The sequence below is a fragment of the Pongo pygmaeus genome, chromosome X (assembly GCF_028885625.2).
Source record: "Pongo pygmaeus isolate AG05252 chromosome X, NHGRI_mPonPyg2-v2.0_pri, whole genome shotgun sequence".
Classification (NCBI taxonomy): Eukaryota; Metazoa; Chordata; class Mammalia; order Primates; family Hominidae; genus Pongo; species Pongo pygmaeus.
In genome coordinates, this window is record NC_072396.2 from 107,973,205 (window position 1) to 107,992,934 (window position 19,730).

At 45.5% G+C, this 19,730-nt stretch overlaps 2 protein-coding genes across 15 annotated transcripts in view; one reads left to right on the forward strand and one right to left on the reverse strand.

The window, feature by feature from the left end:
- LOC129024941 (uncharacterized) overlaps nt 1-12,459 on the reverse strand; it is a 29,053-nt gene extending 16,594 nt beyond the window's left edge. The window contains exons 1-4 of one of the 14 annotated variants that reach the window (XR_010125541.1): nt 12,177-12,313; nt 11,945-12,015; nt 11,495-11,573; nt 11,205-11,338 (exon numbers count right to left, since the gene is read on the reverse strand). Coding sequence is in view for 4 of the 14 variants with exons in the window: in XM_063660845.1 (XP_063516915.1) it covers nt 11,298-11,338; nt 11,495-11,573; nt 11,945-12,409 (585 nt within the window). In the remaining 10 variants the exon portion in view is untranslated. Of the gene's footprint in view, nt 1-10,791; nt 11,339-11,494; nt 11,574-11,772 lie in introns of those variants that run through there. The other 13 variants (XR_010125537.1, XR_010125539.1, XR_010125535.1 and 10 more) reach the window with 13 other exon arrangements.
- LOC129024943 (thymosin beta-15A) overlaps nt 12,299-19,730 on the forward strand; it is a 45,577-nt gene continuing 38,145 nt past the window's right edge. Inside the window, exon 1 of the mRNA XM_054472276.2 lies at nt 12,299-12,416. The gene's annotated coding sequence lies outside the window, so the exon portion shown is untranslated. The remainder of the gene's footprint in view (nt 12,417-19,730) is intronic.

Consider the following 19,730-nt stretch of genomic DNA (forward strand, 5'->3'; position numbering starts at 1 on the left):
TGCCATGGGTTCAGACTTCCTCCTTTAGCTCGGAGTAGTTTGAGCATCTGAAGCCTTCTTCTCTCAACTCGTCAAAGTCATTCTCCATCCAGCTTTGTTCTGTTGCTGGTGAGGAGCTGCGTTCCTTTGGGGGAGGAGACGTGCTTAGATTTTTAGAATTTTCAGTTTTTCTGCTCTGTTTCTTCCCCATCTTTGTGGTTTTATCTACCTTTGGTCTTTGATGATGGTGACATACAGATGGGGTTTTGGTGTGGATGTCCTTTCTGTTTGTTAGTTTTCCTTCTAACAGTCAGGACCCTCAGCTGCAGGTCTGTTGGAGTTTGCCGGAGGTCCCCTTCAGACCCTGTTTGCCTGGGTATCAGCAGCAGAGGCTGCAGAACAGCGGATATTGATGAACAGCAAATGTTGCTGCCTGATTGTTCCTCTGGACGTTTTGTCTCAGAGGAGTACCTGTCCATGTGAGGTGTCATTCTGCCCCTACTGGGAGGTGCCTCCCAGTTAGGCTACTTGGGGCTCAGGGACTCACTTGAGGAGGCAGTCCGTCCGTTTTCAGATCTCCAGCTGCGTGCTGGGAGAACCACTACTCTCGTCAAAGCTGTCAGACAGGGACATTTAAGTCTGCAGAGGTTTCTGCTGCCTTTTGTTTGGCTATGCCCTGCCCCCATCCAGAGGTGGAGTCTACAGAGGCAGGCAGGCCTCCTTGAGCTGCGGTGGGCTCCACCCTGTTTGAGCTTACCGGCCGCTTTGTTTACCTACTCAAGCCTCGGCAATGGCGGTTGCCCCTCCCCCAGCCTTGCTGCTGCCTTGCAGTTCAATCTCAGACTGCTGTGCTAGCAATGAGCAAGGCTCCGTGGGCATAGGACCCTCAGAGTCAAGCGCGGGATATAATCTCCTGGTGTGCCGTTTGCTAAGACCATCAGAAAAGCACAGTATTAGGGTGGGAGTGACCCGATTTTCCAGGTGCCGTCCATCACCCCTTTTCTTGGCTAGGAAAGGGAATTCCCTGACCCCTTGTGCTTCCTGGGTGAGGCGATGCCTTGCCCTACTTTGGCTCAGGCTCACTGCACTGTACCCACTGTCCTGCACCCACTGTCCAACAATCTCCAGTGAGATGCACCCGGTACCTCAGTTGGAAATGCAGAAATCATTCGTCTTCTGCCTCGCTCACGCTGGGAGCTGTAGACTGGAGCTGTTCCTATTCGGCCATCTTGGGGCCATCCCTTCCCCTTTCTCCTGTTTTGAATTGATGCAAGAGACTAGATGCATGTCCTGCTCCCAGCTCTGGATTCATGTCCTTAAATCACCATGATTAAAAACAAGCAATCTGACAGCCATAGCCAAAGAATTTAATCTGTTTCTATTCAACCTCAAGGCTGAATTGCACAAGTAAGATATTAATGCTTTAGTTCCAGCAACCGTCCCACATTTTGGGGCAATGGCTGTGGTTTAGAGGCTGCAGGTCTCTCATTGGCTGTGCTAGTGGAGACTGGGACTTTGACTGTTATCATTGGACAGTCCCACCGTCCATGCATAATTGCACACCTTAAATTTTTATTCTAAACGTTGAAAGATTACAGGCTTCAAAAGAGAAGAACTGGATAAACGTGAATGAAATGGAATAGTAATTTGAGACTCTAAAAGCATGAAAAAGAAATGGTTGCTTGAAACAGAAATTGTTTCTTGAAAACTTGATTTACCTATTTCTGTGTTTCAATCTTCCTGATAAATATAAACTATTACCCTAAGATAAGTCGACATATTTGATTGCGAATTTCATGATTCTCATATGTGCTTTTGTACTTTATATTTTGCATACAATGCAAAAAAAATCCCTCTGGATAATGATACTGTATAAGTGTGGAGGACTGACAGAGACTAAGGTGAATGACTTTATTATGAAAACAACTGTGACCTGACTGATCCTAATAAAGGGTGATTTAGAAATATAACTGACAGAAATGACCATGCAGGTAGTAAAGAGACTAAATGAAAAATCACTAAATGGAATGAATTATTTTCCAAGGAAAAACTGCACCACATATATAGACTGAAGCGGAGTTGATAATGTTTAGTTCTCAGGGAAAGAATGCATGAAAAATAGGATGCCACAGGCCACCTGCCTCCTCGACAGTCCCCAAATCAAAAGGGCGCCACCCACCCCCACCCTCCAGCAGGTCCCCCCCTTGGTGGGCTACAGATTTTTCAAGCCAAGTGCAGTGGCTCTGAAAAGAGCTTTTGGGTTTTGGTGCTCAGGTGCTCCTGAGGCAGCTCACTTGCTCCTGGTATAGCGGAGCAGAGCCTTGGAGCCCCTGGACATGGCGTGCTTGCCCATCTGCCCCGGGAACACCAGGCGAATGGTGGTCTGCATCTCGTGGGAGGTGATGTTGGCGCACTTGGTATAGCGGGCCAAGTAGCCGGCCTTGGTGGCGATGTGCTCCAAGATGTCATGAATGAAGGAATCTATGACATCCACTGCCTCGCGGGAAAGGCTGAGGCCCACGTGAACCCGCTTCAGCACCCGGGGAAAATAGGTGGTGAAGCTGTCCCTGCAGCGGCTGGGGTGAGAGTGCCCGTGCTTCTTCTGCTTGTGGGCCATCGTGGCATTGGCCGCTTTGGGCTCCTTGGTGCTCAGGCCTTTGTCGGAGGTGATCTCAGAGGAAGGCTCAGCCATCGTGGAGGCAGCTGCCAGTGGATAGGAGGAACAGACAAGCTGTTTATCACCAGTGGGAGGGCCTTTTGTAGTCACCACGTGGCTGACATCATGGGCCAACTTGAGGTCTGATTGGATGAAGTGACACACAGCACAGCGTTCAAGGTGATTGGATGGTCCTGTTGCTTGGCATCTTATCAACCAGTCACAGTGGGCGTTGGCCGACCTAAACACCCTGTCTCTTTGCCTCCCTCAGAAAAAGTTACACAGACAGATGCCCCACAGGGCAGAAAGCTCATCCACCCCCTACCTCAGCTGATCCATGTCACACATGAGCACTTTGAAGGGTGTCACTGAAAACTCCCAAAGAGGCAATTTCATCTCGTGCTCCTTGAAGAGAGCCTGGCCTCCAGAGCCCAAGTCCATTATGCCAGAGGAATGACTATGGCCCCGTGCGAACCATTTCTCACCCATCTCAGAATCTACTGTTATCCTGGGCTAAGCCACCCTGGCTTGAGCAGGATCTCCCTGACATGGCAGCCGAGGGCTCCTGGGCATAAAAGAACCTGGCTGTTTGGCTCCTGTCCTCAGTTCTGATCAACCCCTTCAGTGAATGGGGATAAGGAACAATGACAAAGCCACAGTCTCCAAGCAGACAACACAAAAAGAAAAGAGCTTTGATTAAAAAAATTAGAAATACTCAACATTTACCAAGATTAAAACTGCATTCTTTTTTTTTCAGGTATGTATGCATTTATTTATTTATTTATTTAATTATACTTTAAGTTTTAGGGTACTTGTGCACAATGTGCAGGTTTGTTACATATGTATACATGTGCCATGTTGGTGTGCTGCACCCATTAACTCGTCATTTAACATTAGGTATATCTCCTAATGCTATCCCTCCCCCCTCCCCCAACCCCACAACAGGCCTCGGTGTGTGATTTTCCTCTTCCTGTGTCCATGTGTTCTCATTTAAAACTGCATTCTTAACAATACTTAGATGCTTTTTAAAAAAGTGCTCTAAGTGTTAGAATCTGCAAACAGACATAACAGCTACAGTATTTTTAAAATTCCTAAATTCTTTAAAAAATTGATTCTCAAGGCAACCTTCTTAGGGAGGAAAAATATATCGATAAAATGGAAACATTTCAACATTCAAAGGATTTATGATATTACATGTAAAACATTTCTCAAATATGTCTACCTCAGAATAAGTTGTGGCAATTGAACCAAAGACAGGACTTACGAACTGAGTATTAAGTGTAATGGAAGTAACTGAGCACGCCAATGACGTGTCATTCAAAATGGCCGGTCTTGGCAAGGTTGCTCCCTGTCAGACCATTCAGGTAAAGCAAATCCTCCTGGTAATACAATGAAGTTAGTAAAATGGTTCCAGATTACGATGGGGAAAAAAGTCTTTTTTACCTAAAAAGGTATAATATGGCAAGAAAACCAGTGAGGTAAGCACACACACATAAACTTCTAAACAGTCCTTTCTACAAATTGGGGTACACAAATCCTACTTGAAATTGTAGCAATCAAATCCTGCTCTTGATTGGAGGGAGGAGGCAAGGGTCATGTCCATATATTCCCTGAATTAATATTCTCAAATCGCCATCATTAAAACATGCAAACAAACAAACAAATAGCACACAAACACACCAATTTCCTCCTCTATGCCCCAGCAGGAACAGCCCAGATAGGCTCTTCTTGGTTCATCCTGCGTCTTGAACCATTTTGTGTCACTATAACAGAATGCCCGAGGCTACGTAACTTATAAGGGAAAGCAGTTTATTTAGCGGATGGTTCTGTAGGCTGGGAAGCACAGGGACATGGCCCTGGCTCCTGTGAGGGCTTCCGTGCTGCCTCATAATATAGCAGATAAGGTCAAACGGGAAGAGGACAGGTGTAAAGAGAACCCAAGAGATGTCCTGGCTTTGTAACAACCCTCTCTAGCAGGGAGGAAATTAACGCATTCCCAAGAGAATGAATCCAGTTTCTCCAGAGTAAGAGCTAAGTCATTACTGGAAGAATGACACCAAGCCAGTCATGAGAGATCTGCCCCTCATGATCTGCCCACATCAGCTGCATTGGGGATCACACTTCAACATGTTTTTGGGTGGGGACAAACAAATCATATCCAAACCGAGGCATCCTGGGTCACCTTTGTACACTTTTGGCCAGTGACTGTGGCTCAGAGACTGTAATTCCGTCATTGGCTGAGCCAGTGGAGACAAGAGTGTGAACAAAAGTTCTCTGAAAAGGAATTTGGAGGACAGAGCACTTGTGCCAGTGAATACTTGGCAATCCTGGGAGAGGCTGTCTTGGGTGTGAAACCAATTGCATTGAAGGGAGTGGTAGGATTTAGTAGTGAGTGGTAGGGTTTGAAGTTCATTCCCTCTGAACTCCCTAATAAAGCCCATTTATGCAAATGAAGGATTGAAATCACTGAGCTCTGATAGGCCTGCATAGCTGAGCTCTGATTGGTCAATGATGCTGATCCCTGATTTGTTGATAGAGCCTAGCTCAGATTGGCTGGTTCTGGTGTGCTCTGGAAGCCCCAAAGTTGAACAGAGGGTGTGAGTTTTCTGGGAACTCAGAGTACATGTGTGACCTCTAGTCAGCAAATGGCCGCTTGGCTCCATTTGAATTTACATCCAGTTAGCCACTTGTGATCCATCTTAAAGGATTGGCTCTTTGACATTCAAATATGTTTACAGGGGCATGAGCTGCTGTCATTGGATTCTCCCATCATCTGAGTGATGCATAGCAGCTTTATTTAGTCTTATCTAGTCTCTTTAGTCACCAAAATAAGCTTTGTCAGTATGAGAACGGTTCTGCACATTCTCTGATTTTTTGTTACTCATGTTTGCTAATGTAGCCCATTATCCTTCCTTCTTGCATCTCAGATTATCTTTTTGTGATCACTTTCCATCCACCTAAAGTATGTTCTTCCTGCGTTCTTTGAAGGTGAAGTTCACTGGTGTAAATACTGCTACATTTCTAGTTAGAAATGTCTTTTCAGATTGGGGTCCACAGGAAGCAGACTCTGAGATGGATTTTAGTGTGCATGACATGTACTTAGAATTAACCCCTGAGGAATGGAAGGGAGGGAAGCAGGAGTGGGCACAGAGAGAAGTGCATCCATACTGCAGGCCCAACCAAAGCCTCTTCGGATCCCAAGGGGAGCTCTGAAGGTAAAATGGCCCATCAGAATCATTCTACCTTGGGCAGAGCAAGCCAGATGTTTGTGCCTCCTCTTGGATCAGTCCTTGGATGTGGTCAGTCTCTGCAAGTGCATGACCTTGGGCAAGGCAGCTCCTGCAGCTCGGGTCATACCTGAAGGAATTGATGGCTGATAGGTTTTTAAGTATTACTTTAAAGTGGATTTTAAAATAAATTTATCAAAATTTCTGTTCTAATAATTTTGAAGTAAATATTGGCAGATACAACTTAAAGAAAAAATTTTGGGTTTCCTACTAGTTTTTAGTAGTGTAAAGTTGTCTTGAGAAAAGCTGTTCTAGCTGTTTAATCATTTGCAAGAGAATCAGATCAGTTGAAAACACTGAGCCCCCCTTTTAGTGGTTAAGCCTTTTTAAAAGTCCAATGCCCAATATTCATCAAGACTTTGAAATCATACCGCTGATAGAAAGTTTTTTTGTCACCTTCCTGACTCCCATAGGAATGACAGTAGCATTTCATCCTCAAACATGGTGTTGGGCTTTTGTTTGAGGTCAGTAGCATCTTTTCTTTTCTAGGCATTTTAGGTAAAGTAAGATATACCAAATATTCACACATGCCATTTTAGCAACCTTTGAGATTTACATTTTTTAAAAAAATTTCTTGGTTTATTCATATAAATCATGTTTATAGATTTTCTAATATTAAATCATACTAGCTTTCTGGGAAAGAAATTCCTTCCTGTGGGTGGCTTCCCTGGATATTAATTAGGTTCCTTCCTATGCCTCATCGTGGTGAAATTCTTGACCGTGCACAGTCACCGGATGGTTAAGCTCGGGTTTCTCATGACTTTCACACCCTTGGCCACTTGCTTCCTTCAAAAGCCTCAAGGCCTCACTGTGTCCTGGGGGACTTCAGGTTCCCAGAAGCAGCCTGGATCCAAGGCTCAGCTGGGCTCCCTCTGCAGCAAGAACCTGGGCTGTGGTGTGGGACAAAACAGGGGCTAGGGAAGTGCATTGGACCCCTTGAAGAGCCATTCCTTCACCTGTTTTTGTCTTAGTCTCCAGCTCTCCACACCGCTCACATTTCAGGCACAGTTGTGCTGAGAGAGCAGGCTGTACTCAACCCTGCCCACCCTCAACTATGGCAAGCTATGCATTCCAGGCATTCTTCCACACTTAGAAGATAAAACCACATATTTGTCCGGCTAACTTTTCTAAGGTTTTAGATTCTCAGCTATCTACACACAATGGCCAAAGAGCCTCATGTGCTCGTGCTCCTGTCACAGATGGAAGACAGGAAATCAAAAGATATCCAAGGAAGGGAAAAGGGTCAATAAGAAATTGGTACTCCCCAAAAGTCACACAAACATTAAACCATGAGGGGATGGTTTCCTGATCAGGAATGCAACCCATGATGTCGAGGTGAAAGCGCAGAATTTGAACTCAAAGGCTGCAAGGTGAAGTGGCCTTTGTTTTTATTCCCACAGGGGCAGTTTGAGCAGACACAGGAGTTTAACTTTCTTTAGGTCAGAATTTTTGCTCTTTACTTTTATCAAGAAGAGTTTTAAGGCTAGCTGTCACACCGATATGTGTCTTTTTATACATTTAACCTTTCTATCAATCGGTTAATATAAGAACTCTCTAAAATCCTTTTAATAAAATTGACAAGGCTAATTTAAGGGATCGATCTTTTGGCCATTGACAATTATAATTCTTAATAGTGTACTGAATTTCAATAGTGACTGGATGCAATAGGCTCTTCAGAGAACAAGTAATCCCAAAGATTCCCCCTGTTCCCAGACATAGGCTAAAATTAACACATGACTCCTGGGATTGCTGTTTACCAGCACTCGCTAGCTAGACCAGTGGTCCCCAAACTTTCTGGCATTTTCTTGGAAGACAATTTTTCCATGGACCGGCATTGGGGGGATGGTATTGGGATGATTCAAGGGCATTACATTAATTGCGCACTTTATTTCCATTATTATTACCTTGTAATATATATTGAAATACTTATACAACTAACCATAATGTGGAATCAGTGGGAGCCCTGAGTTTGTTTTCTTGCAACTAGACGGTCCCATCTGAGAGTGATAGGAGAGGGTGACATATCATCAGGCAATAGATTCCCATAAGGAGTGTGTAACTGAAGATCCCTCGCATGTGCAGTTCACCACAGGGTTCTCGCTCCTATGAGACTCTAATGCTGCTGACCTGACAGGAGGCAGAGCTCAGGCGGTAATGCCAGTAGTGGGGAGTGTATGTAAATATAGATGAAGCTTCTGCTGCTCGCTGATGCTCACCTCCTGCTAAAACGGCCCGGTTCCTAACAGGCCACGGACCTGTACCAATACCCGGACTATGGGTTGGTGATCCTTGCTCGAGGCAATAAAGTTTGAGATGACAAAAGCCCCTTATGGATGGGACTTCTTATGACAAATCCTGCCGAGAGCTAGGCACATTCGGAACAAAATAAAATCTCTCCGCTTCCCAGTGAAGAGATTTGCTAGACCAGACACCTGCTGTGACCCAAAAATCACTTCCCCTGGATGGTGGCAAGCAAGAGAGAGTGCTTCCTCTTGTTCACAAATCGAGCTCTCAAGAACACAGATCAAGACGAGAGGGAACTTTATCCTGTAACCCTCTCTATGAACAACACAGGAAGACAAAGTCAAAGGAATACACTATTTCTGGCATGAAAGGGATAAAAAATGTGAATATTCATACCATAAAGTAGTGTAAGGTGTACCAGAGTCGCTACACCTAGGCCAGTCACACAACAATCTTTTTCTCCTAGGCATGAAACCTTGTAGAGGAGACAAACAGAGGGATTTGTTTTGTACCATCTGCCCAACTGGGTTGTACAGAGAGAGAACCTGGGGGCTTGACTGGTAAGAAATTCTTGCCCTTTTGCCAGCTTGTCAGATGACTGCATTCCCTTAACTGCAGGTTCCAGAAGAGTGGAGTGGCTTTGGTGACCCTTCTTGCTATACCAAATTGTGTGAAGGTTTGCTAAGAAGTCAACTCACGAAAGGCAGATTAACGAGAGAAAAAGCATACAAGGCCGGGCGCAGTGGCTCACGCCTGTAATCCCAGCACTATGGGAGGCTGAGGCAGGCGGATCACGAGGTCAGGAGATCGAGAACATCCTGGCTAACACAGTGAAACCCCGTCTCCACTAAAAATACAAAAAATTAGCCGGGCGTGGTGGCGGGCGCCTGTAGTCCCAGCTACTTGGGAGGCTGAGGCAGGAGAATGGTGTGAACCCGGGAGGCGGAGGTTGCAGTGAGCCGAGATTGCACCACTCCAGCCTGGGCGACAGAGCGAGACTCCGTCTCAAAAAAAAAAAAAAAAAAAAAAAAGCATACAAATTTATTTAACATATATACACTGCAGCCTTCGAAGCAAAGGCAGAAAGGTACAGGGTAAATTGTCTATTTACATGCTCAGGTTCAACAAAGTGTGGACAGCCCTGTAGAAATATGATGGGACAAAAAGGCTATGACCTAATGCTAATGCGGCAGGGCTTGTTTGTCTAGACTGTGCTTAGCTTCTGTGAACACAGATTTCTTCCTCCTGGGTATGGGGCAGGACCCTCTCTGTAATGGGGTCTTGTGACCTGCAGTCAAACAAGGTAGGTCAGATCATTTCTTTATGGCCAATTTTACACAAAAAAGTGGAGGAAAAATTAGAAAAGTATTTTTAGGCTTTGTGACCATCTTTAGAAAAAAAGGCTTCTGGTTTCTAGGACCCACCTTGGGGAAGAGGGATTCTGGTCTGTACAGTTAGCTCCCCGGGAAGAATGGGGCTGACAGACAGGAGGACCCAGGACCTCAGAGAACATCTTTTACATCCGAGACTACTTCTGGGGCCTTTATTTTGGGGTATCGTGCTCTGAGCCCCAACAATAGAAGTCAGCTGCATGTGCAAGTTCATCACTTACAATTTTCACTTTCCTCAAAAACACTAAGAAAACAATACAGACAAATCCTTTGCCACTGTAAAACTAGGATTGCCTTTCTTCAAGCTTCCAGTAACATCTTCCTAGTTTCGGTCTGATAACTCACCACAAGCACCTTTAACACTCATAGTTCTAGCAACATATTGGTGATCATGATATATGTATTCTCTAAGTCAGAGATCCTTTCTCTGCAGCAAATAATTCTTTTCTTAACCCTCACTTGAATTGCATTTGGTGTCCATATTTCCCCCAGCCATCTCCTAAAGGCCCTCTAGGCTTCTTGTGCCATGCATGTCAAAATGCTTCCAGTCTCTATCCATTATCTAGTTTCAAAGCTGCTTCCACTCTTTCAGGTGTTAGCTATCAGATCTGTTTGGCAACAGAATCCCTATTGGTTTGCTCTGTTAACCTGACAATGTACCACAGACCTGGGTGGCTTAAACAGCAGACATTAATTGTTCACAGTTCTGGAGGCTGGAAGTCCAAATCAAAGCATCAGCTGGGTTGTTTCCCTCTGAGTAGTAAGAGGGAAGGATCTCTTCCAGGGATTTTTCCTCAGCTTGTAGATGGCCCACTTCTCTGTATGCTACTTCACATTTTCTTCCCTGTACGCATATCTCTTTGTCTGAATTTCCCCTTTTGATAGGCACAATGCACGCTAGCCATTTCGGGTTAGAGCCCACCCTAATGAATGTAATTTAACTTCAGTATCCCACTAAAGAACCCATCTTCAAGTAGGAGAGAGACGAGGGGTCAGGAGTCCAATAGATGCATTTGGTGTTATTTTCCTTGGGGGCGGGACACAACTGAACCCATAGGACATAGGAATCCTGAGTTGTAGGTGGGAATACCTCCTGCCTCTTCCATTATGTTAAGAGAACACTGGTAACTGATGAAGGGAAATAAGGTGACCCCTACCCATCTTTTTTCAAGACTACTTGAATGTTGAGTAATTTTATACACACACACACACGCACACACACACACATATATTTATATATATATAAAATCTGGTTTATTCCATTAAATTCTCTAGGTATAATGAGAGTGAAAAAGCTAACAAACATTGTTAGAGATATAATGTTGATCTGACTAATCCTTATAAAGGGAAACTTAGGAATATAAGAGACAGAAATGACCATGCAGTAAAGGGATTAAATGGAAAATTATTAAATGAAAAGCATTACTGTCCTTGAAACAAGTTGCGCTATAGATATATTAGAGTTGACAATGTTTAGTTCTCGGGAAAAGAATGCATGAAAAATTTTCAGGACGCCACAGGCCACCTGCCCCTCCCCTTTATTACCTCCCCCCGCAAGAGGTCATAAGAACCCATTAATCTCATGACCTCAGGTCTCGATCACACCCCTTTGTCAAAGTTTACCCCCGTTATTTCTCAGATTCTTACATGAACTCAGAAACTAGCCTTTATTTTACTTGCAGCCTCTTAACAGGTGCCTGCCGTGAGAAAATTAGCATCTGGGGTAGAGTCGACTTTTGTCTACTGGGGGTCGCAGATCCCAGTCCTCAGGGCCTCAAGAACTGTGCCGCGAAGGAAGAAAAGGAAGGGTTGGAAGCAGCCTCTTCTGAAAACCTGATACCTCCCCTCCACCGCCTCCACTGTCGCCAGGAGGAAAATTCCCTCTCCCATCTTCTGAACACAAGCCAAAGTGCCTCCTGCCCTCCCGCCCCTCGTACATTTCCTCCGGGAAACCGTCGGCCTACCAGCTCTGCAATCAGTCGCACAGAATTCAAATTCGGATTCGGCTTTGATGACCTGCCAGAGAGAAAGGGACTAGAAGTTGGATAACCTCCCACCCCCATATTCCTTCCCAGGAAGAGATGAGGAGATGCAAAAGGGGTTCAAGACAGCTTGCGATCGTCTTCTCCCGCCCCTTGCCACCTCCCCGAACACCCGCCCCCGACGCCCGACAACACCCCCACCCACTTCAATCCAGGCAAATCATAAATCCTACCCAGTCGGCAGCATCCAGATGAGCCACAACTCCTTCCTCAGCGCAACCAGGCCATGGGAGTGCTCCATCCCCTGCCTCGCAGTTACTGATTCACCAAGCCGGGCGCCGCCCAGTCCTGGCGGGGCTTCCCCCACCCCTCACCGCGCCGGGCAATCGCGCGCTCTTTCTTTACCTGCGCTCCATTGGTGGGCAGCGTATGCTCCCGGGTCGACAGCTCTGTTTCGTCTTCTGGTCCCCGTAGCTCTGCAGGGGAACAGGATCGCTGGCGCCTCCTGGGCCGATAAGCGACCCCGGGGCTGCCCGGCTTAGCGAGTGCTTCGCAAGACCGCCCAGCGAGAGGTAGCCGAGTCGAGGCAGCGCGGTTCCCAAGGCAGCCACGGCTGCGCCCACCCTCCAGTTCGGACCTCAGGGCAGCCGCGGTTGCTTTCAGTCTCTGCCCGTTGAGACAAAAGAGCGTGACAAGCGGCGCGACGCGGCCAGCAGCGGGGCGACGGGGCGGCCTCCCCAGGCAGCCTCTGGCCCTGAAGCTACTGCTAGCAAGACTCGGGAGCTGGTGGGCGGGGGCTGAGGCCGACAGGCACGGGAGCCGGCGCGGCGTCAAGTGGAGCTCGGACGCAAGGACCCGGCCCATTTCCATTTTATCTGTGAGTTTGCTGCTACCCCATCGTTTCCCTTCTCCCCATTCCCTTCCGCCTCGGCTCTGCTCCGGGCTTTGAGACCGGATGCCTGAAACACGAGGTGGGACAGAAACCAAGTGAACAATGAGAGTTCCTTACCTTTGTATAGGGGGAAGGGGGGAAACAGCATTTACTGAGTGCTTTCTGTGTGCGGATGCGCCTGTCTCCTTTCTTCTCAGCAGCCCTGTGAAGCAGGTAGCAGTGTGCCCATTTAACAGGAAAGGACTGAAACACCCAGGCAGTACAGTTAGGAAGTGCAGAGCTAAGAGCTCACTCCCAAGTCAACATATCTGACTTCAAAGGCTGCCCCTTGCCAACACTCCTCTATTCTGTTAGATTAAGGGATAGCGGAGAAAAACCAAAGCCAGGATGGGAGGACCAACTTGGGACTGCATAGAATTAGTGAGCAAGAACTGTTATCTCCATTTCACAGATGAAGAAACTGAGCCAAAGACAGGGAGGTTAAGCGTCTTGCACTGTATCCCGCAGCAAAGAAGTTACAGCATCCAACTTAGCACCTGTATGTTGCTCTCTAGATGCTAATTCTTTGCCCTGGAGCATTGTCTGAAGAGCATTTTTGCACAGGTAGTCTCAAACCATCTCAACAGCAGTCTCAATGTGATGACAGTGCTGAGGGAGGGGGTGAGGAGGTAGTGGGGAGAGGGCTGAAGGAAGATGAAGGCAACCTTTATGGTGCCCATTGTACAGAAGAGGAAACTCTTCTTGGCACTCTTCTTTCCTTCGTTTTTTTAAAAATACTTTTTTTATACTACAAAAAGCTGCCTGTTTTATAAAAGCAACATAATTTCGACAGCCCTTTGTGACCCCAAGGGAGGCAAGGCTCGGAGAGGTAAAATGATTTGTCTGAAATTACAAGGTGAAGCCAAAATTTGGACCGAATCTCTGAATCCAGAACTCACACTATTAACTAAAGTGAGCAAAAAGTGGGCTGCCTCAGAATCATTTTGGAGAGCTTGTTATAAATGCAGATTTCTGGGCCTTACCCCTGGGGGATTTTGATGTACTAGGACTAGGGGTAAAGAGTGTGATTTGTAGTTTTAACCAGCCCTGTAGTTGATTCTGAGGTGTAGAGAGATTCGTGAACCACTGTTCCAAACACCACCACGTGATGCTGAAGGTTATAAGTAAATGGGCCTGTCATCAGTGTATCTGTCCATGGCATATCTGTTATGAAATGTAACTCCAGAGCACAGGTTCCTACCCGCGGTCCTTCCTGGAACTGTATGCAAAGAATCTGGACTCCGTACATTCTTCTGAGTCCACAGCTTTGCAGATTTTCAAATGGGTCTGTCGTAATGTCTTCCTTCTTCAAGCCATGCTTGACGAAGAAGTGTGAGAAATAAAACCCCATTTAACCTAACCCCCAAACCACAGCTCTCTGTTGCTGATATGGCTCTTTCATTTCCTGGCTCAAGGACAGGTTGCTAGGTTGCCCTTCTGTGAGCTCTTCAGGGGACTTCTCCTTTGCTGGATTTGGCATCACTGGCCCCAGAGAAGGAGCAACTCCATGGAAACGGCATGCAGGGCTGTCCAAAGTGAATGGCCATGAAGGCAGGGGCTAGAAAACCTGCTCCATTTTTCCCTGACTTAGAGAGCAGGTATTACTTCCTTTATGTATAGTGTAGCTGGGAGACTCCTGTGGGGCCTGTTCTTGACTCCTGATGCTTGGAAGCAAGTGAACAGTCTGATGCCCTTCTGCTGCCGTTGGCTTCATCTTCAGCCTGCCAAGGCACTTCACTCACTCATTTCCACCCTCTTATTTACAACCCCAAGATCTAGAGTTCCTTGGAGTAAACAATACAGATTTGGAGATGAAGCACCTTCCATCTCAGGATTGTGGCCTGTGGATGGAACAGTGGGGTAGTGGTGGTGGAAGGTGGAAAGTGTGGATGTATGGAGAAGGCAGGTTGCTCACCTCGCACACTTAGGGGTGATGCTGGCAGTAGCTCTTAGGTTTCCTTCAGACTTTTGCTTCTGCTCCCCTGTCCCGTGACATCTGGCTCTTGCCTCCCAGAAGACTCTTGCTCAGTGTTTAAATTGGCTTCATCACCAAATTAGGTATTTACAGCTGGACTTGGTAGGGATGGAATCACATAAGACCAAGAATAGGTGTCAGAGCTCGGACAAAAATAATGACAGGAAATGGATTGTGTAAAGGTGCCAGGGTTGGGCTACTGGAACAAAGCGAGGGACTCTTTGTGCAGGGACGGGGAGAGTATTTGCAATCTGGCTCCAATTGGATACAGGACATCCTATCTCTGGCCTCATGTGTGGGAGTCTGTTCCAACTGATGGCTCTAATGAGACCACATTTTGTAATTTTAACACATAAACCTTAAAAGCTTGAAGGTTTGGAGATAAAGCTTTCAGCTGAAACAATAATAGCTGCCTTTGGCTGCCTTCCTCCTTTGTGCCAGGAACTTTCTATCTGTTATCTCATTTAAGCTTCCCAGCAACACTGTTGAGACAGCCATTGTATCCTATTTTGCAGAGAGGGAAACTGAATTTCAGGGACGTTAAGTAACTTGTGTAAGGCTTCACAACTTTTAAGTGGAGGCACTGGGATTGCAGGCCAGGGATGTCAAACTCCAAAGCCCATGAAAACTCTTCTTTGCTGCCTTCCAAACAAGCAGTCTAAAATGCATTCTGCAGATAACCCAGTTCATTAGACCAATTGCAGCTTTTAGAAGAATTTAGTTGTTATCTTGCCTTTATTCCTATTATCTCTCTCTCTCTCTCTCTTTTTTTTTTTTTTTTTTTTTTTTTTGAGACGGAGTCTCCCACTGTCACCCAGGCTGGAGTGCAGTGGTGCGATCTCAGCTCACTGCAAGCTCCGTCCTATTATCTCATTTTTATTTTGTTTATTTATTTATTTATTTTTTATTAGTGCTATACTTTAAGTTCTATGGTACATGTGCACAACGTGCAGGTTTGTTACATATGTATACATGTGCCATGTTGGTGTGCTGCACCCAGTAACTAGTCATTTACATGAGGTATATCTCCTAATGCTAACCCTTCCCCCTCCCCCACCCCACGACAGGCCCCAGTGTGTGATGTTCCCCATCCTGTGTCCAAGTGTTCTCATTGTTCAATTCCCACCTATGAGTGAGAACATGCAGTGTTTTGTTTTCTGTCCTCGCGACAGTTTGCTCAGAATGATGGTTTCCAGCTTCTTCCACGTCCCTACAAGGGACATGAACTCGTCCTTTTTTATGGCTGCATACTATTGTATGGTGTATATGTGCCACATTTTCTTAATCCAGTCTATTATTGATGGACATTTGGGTTGATTCCAAGTCTTTGCTATCGTGAATAGTGCTGCAATAAACATACATGTGCATGTGTCTTTATAGCAGCATGATTTATAATCCTTTGGGTATATACCCAGTAATGGGATGGCTGGGTCAAATGGTATTTCTAGTTCTAGATCCCTGAGGAATTGCCACACTGTCTTCCACAATGGTTGAACCTGTTCAAAGTCCCACTAACAGTGTAAAAGTGTTCCTATTTCTCCACATCCTCTCCAGCACCTGTTGTTTCCTGACTTGTTAATGATCACCATTCTAACTGGTGTGAGATGGTGTCTCATTGTGGTTTTGATTTGCATTTCTCTGATGGCCAGTGATGATGAGCATTTTTTCATGTGTCTGTTGGCTGCATAAATGTCTTCTTTTGAGAAGTGTCCATATCCTTCACCCACTTTTTGATGGGGTTGTTTGATTTTTTTTCTTGTATATTTGTTTAAGTTCTTTGTAGATTCTGGATATTAGCCCTTTGTCAGATGAGTAGATTGCAAAAATTTTCTCCCATTCTGTAGGTTGCCTATTCACTCTGTGGTAGTTTCTTTTGCTGTGCAGAAGCTCTTTAGTTTAATTAGATCCCATTTGTCAATTTTGGCTTTTGTTTCCATTGCCTTTGGTGTTTTAGACATGAAGTCCTTGCCCATCCCTATGTCCTGAATGGCATTGCCTAGGTTTTCTTCTAGGGTTTTTATGGTTTTAGGTCTGACATTTAAGTTTTTAATCCATCTTGAATTAATTTTTGTATAAGGTGTAAGGAAGGGATCCAGTTTCAGCTTTCTACATATGGCTAGCCAGTTTTCCAAGCACCATTTATTAAATAGGGAATCCTTTCCCCATTTCTTGTTTTTGTCAGGTTTGTCAAAGATCAGATGTTTGTAGATGTGTGGTATTATTTCTGAGGGCTGTGTTCTGTTCCATTGGTCTATATCTCTGTTTTGGTACCAGTACCATGCTGTTTTGGTTACTGTAGCCTTGTAGTATAGTTCCAAGTCAGGTAGCGTGATGCTTCCAGCTTTGTTCTTTTGGCTTAGGATTGTCTTGGCGATGCTGGCTCTTTTTTGGTTCCATATGAACTTTAAAGTAGGTTTTTCCAATTCTGTGAAGAAAGTCATTGGTAGCTTGATGGGGATGGCATTTTATCTATAAATTACCTTGGGCAGTATGGCCATTTTCAAGATATTGATTCTTCCTATCCATGAGCGTGGAATGTTCTTCCATTTGTTTGTGTCGTCTTTTATTTCGTTGAGCAGTGCTTTGTAATTCTCCTTGAAGAGTTCCTTCACATCCCTTTTATGTTGGATTCCTAGTATTATCTGATTTTTAAAAACGAAATTACTAATATAACTTATGGAACAACTTATATACCAGTTGCTGTGCTAAGCACTTGCCATACTTTGTCTCATGCATCCTTCATGACAATCATTTTACATATATAGATACTGAGGATCAGAGAGATGAAGAAACTTGGCCAAGGTTGTAAAGCTAGGAAGTGACAGAGTGAAATTGAAACCCAGGGCTGGCTGAATCCAGAGCCCATGTCTGTGCCCTACAACACAATGCAGTGGGGAAGACAAATGTGGTCCTCATTCTAAATGGGCTCCTCTCTGTCAACCACAGCTCTATTTCCTTCTCACCACATGGGGCAGGCCATCCCCATGCACAACTCACACTTTTAAGCCTATGTGCCTTAGGCTACTTTCTCAGCCTAGAATGCTTGCCGTCAATCCTCTACCTAACAAGATCCTATTCTACTCTACTCAGTTAAGGACTGTGTCATATGCTCCTTCTCAGAGAAATTTCTTGGTTGCTCCCCGTCCCAGGTGGAATAAATTGCTCATGTCTTTTTGCTTCCACCTTCATTAGTGTACCCTTTATTTTGTCTTTCTGTAGGGTTTAGCTCATTGTTTACCCGTCTTCCCTACTAGATTCCCAGGCACTTGAGGGCAGGCATCAAATTCTATTCACTCTAGCTCCATGGTGGTTTACCCACAATGATTTATTGGATGATCAATACATGTTTGTGAGCTGACCAAAGGACTGGGTGAGAGATGCCCCGAATGAACAGACAAATGCATTCATTTGTGGCTGGATCCTGGGGCAGTCACACAGGCTACCTATGTGGACTAGACTGGCTCGGAGAGTCTGGAATCCCCTGGGCTCATTTTACTAGGCTGTAAACACAGGAGGCAGGTCAGGGTACGGGTGATATCTGCTCAAGGCCAACTCTAGGTCCATTCTGTGGTCTGTACTTTGAATTCATGTCAAGGGGCCAGGCTCTCCTAGATCATTTATGTTGCGCCTTCCCATTCATGGAAGAAAGGGCTTCCCTGCCTCCCTTAGGAACACAAGATGTGTTCCTACATGCCTCTTTATCTGCTTCTGGCTCTCCTGAGACTGTCTGGAAGGAGCATGTGCTCTGTGGAGACAGATAGTGAGGTCCAGAAGCATCTTTTTTTTTTTTTTTTTGATATCTTTTATCGAGGCCACTATGTTATGGATTCTCAACTACTTTATCTCATTTTATGTTACTAATCTCTGCCACAATGTTTTGAGGTGGGTCTTAATGTCCTGGTTTTGTATCTGAAGTACCTGAGACTGAATGAAATGTCTTGCCCGAGGTCACACAATTAAGTAAGTGGCAGAGGCAGAATTCAGTCTCGGGTCTGTCTGCCCTTTCCAAAGCCTGGCATCTTAACGGAAAATACTTTGGAGAAGCTTGATCTTCACTCCCATAAAATGGAAAGGATTGGATTTATACAATGGATCACATATTTAAGGTGAGATGTTTCTCAATTATTGTTCACTTTTAGTCCCCCAAAATGATTTACAAAAATGGCAGAAGGAGTTGGGGATTGAAAAGTACAATTTCTCTATCAACTACTGGCCTGAATGCCCCCATGTCAACCCCCTCTGACAGATATGGTATGGAGATGACTACAAATTATTTTGCCCTTTCTGCTCCTTTTACAGCTCATGTGGGTAAGGCTCCAAGATGTCATTGAATTTCTAAAGGTCACACATCAAGTTAATAACAAAACTCGCTTAGAATGCTGGTATCTCATACTACCCCACTTGCTTCCTGGCCTTTCTGGGGTAGGTACAATAGTTGGGAGTCCTTGCACTGCGAAATCCTAGCCCAGTTTTCTTTCTGCTAAATCATCCTGCCTTATGGCATCAGTGAACACATGTTTATAAATGGTAGGGAGGAAGTGGAACATTGTTGCACTCTGAGGTAGAAGAGGGAACAAACATTTACCTCACTACCTGTACTTATTTAGGTGCAGGTAAGACTTGGGAAAGAAGACCTTTGGTAGGAGAGCTGAGGACTGTTGGGGGCTCCTGTGGATTTAGCGGCCTGGGTATCTGGGAGGAGTCCCCTTTGGCTCTGGAGAAATGGAAGTGGGGCTGCCAGAGGCTAGAGGTGCCCCAGAGGGATGCAAATAGTGGGCCTCTTGAGCTTTTACTCCTGCTCAGTTCTCAGCTAAAGGGTAAGAGGCAGAGGGGCCCTCCCAGTGTATTGGCCATGAGCGTTAAGGAAGCTGAGGCTTAAGGCCATCATGGAATGTGGAGGAGGGGGAGGTGGTGATGGGCCGAGCACAGGAGGCTGAGACTCCATATCTCTCCACCAAGAGGTGAGTGTGGCTCCAGGGGAGGGGAGTGGTGGTAAAGTGAGATTGTGGGAAAATGGATGGAGCAGAGTGGTATGAATGAGACTGTGGGGATATGGATGGAATGGGGTGGGGTATGAATGAGATTGTGAGGATATAGATGGAGCAGGGGGGATAGAATGAGACTGAGGGGATATGGATGGAGTGGGGGGTATGAATGAGATTGTAGGGATATGGATGTAGCGGGGGGGATAGAATGAGATTGAGGGGATATGGATGGAGCAGGGGGGATAGGATGGGATTGTGGGGATATGGATGGAGCAGGGAGAAGGGGCTAGGGAAGAGCAG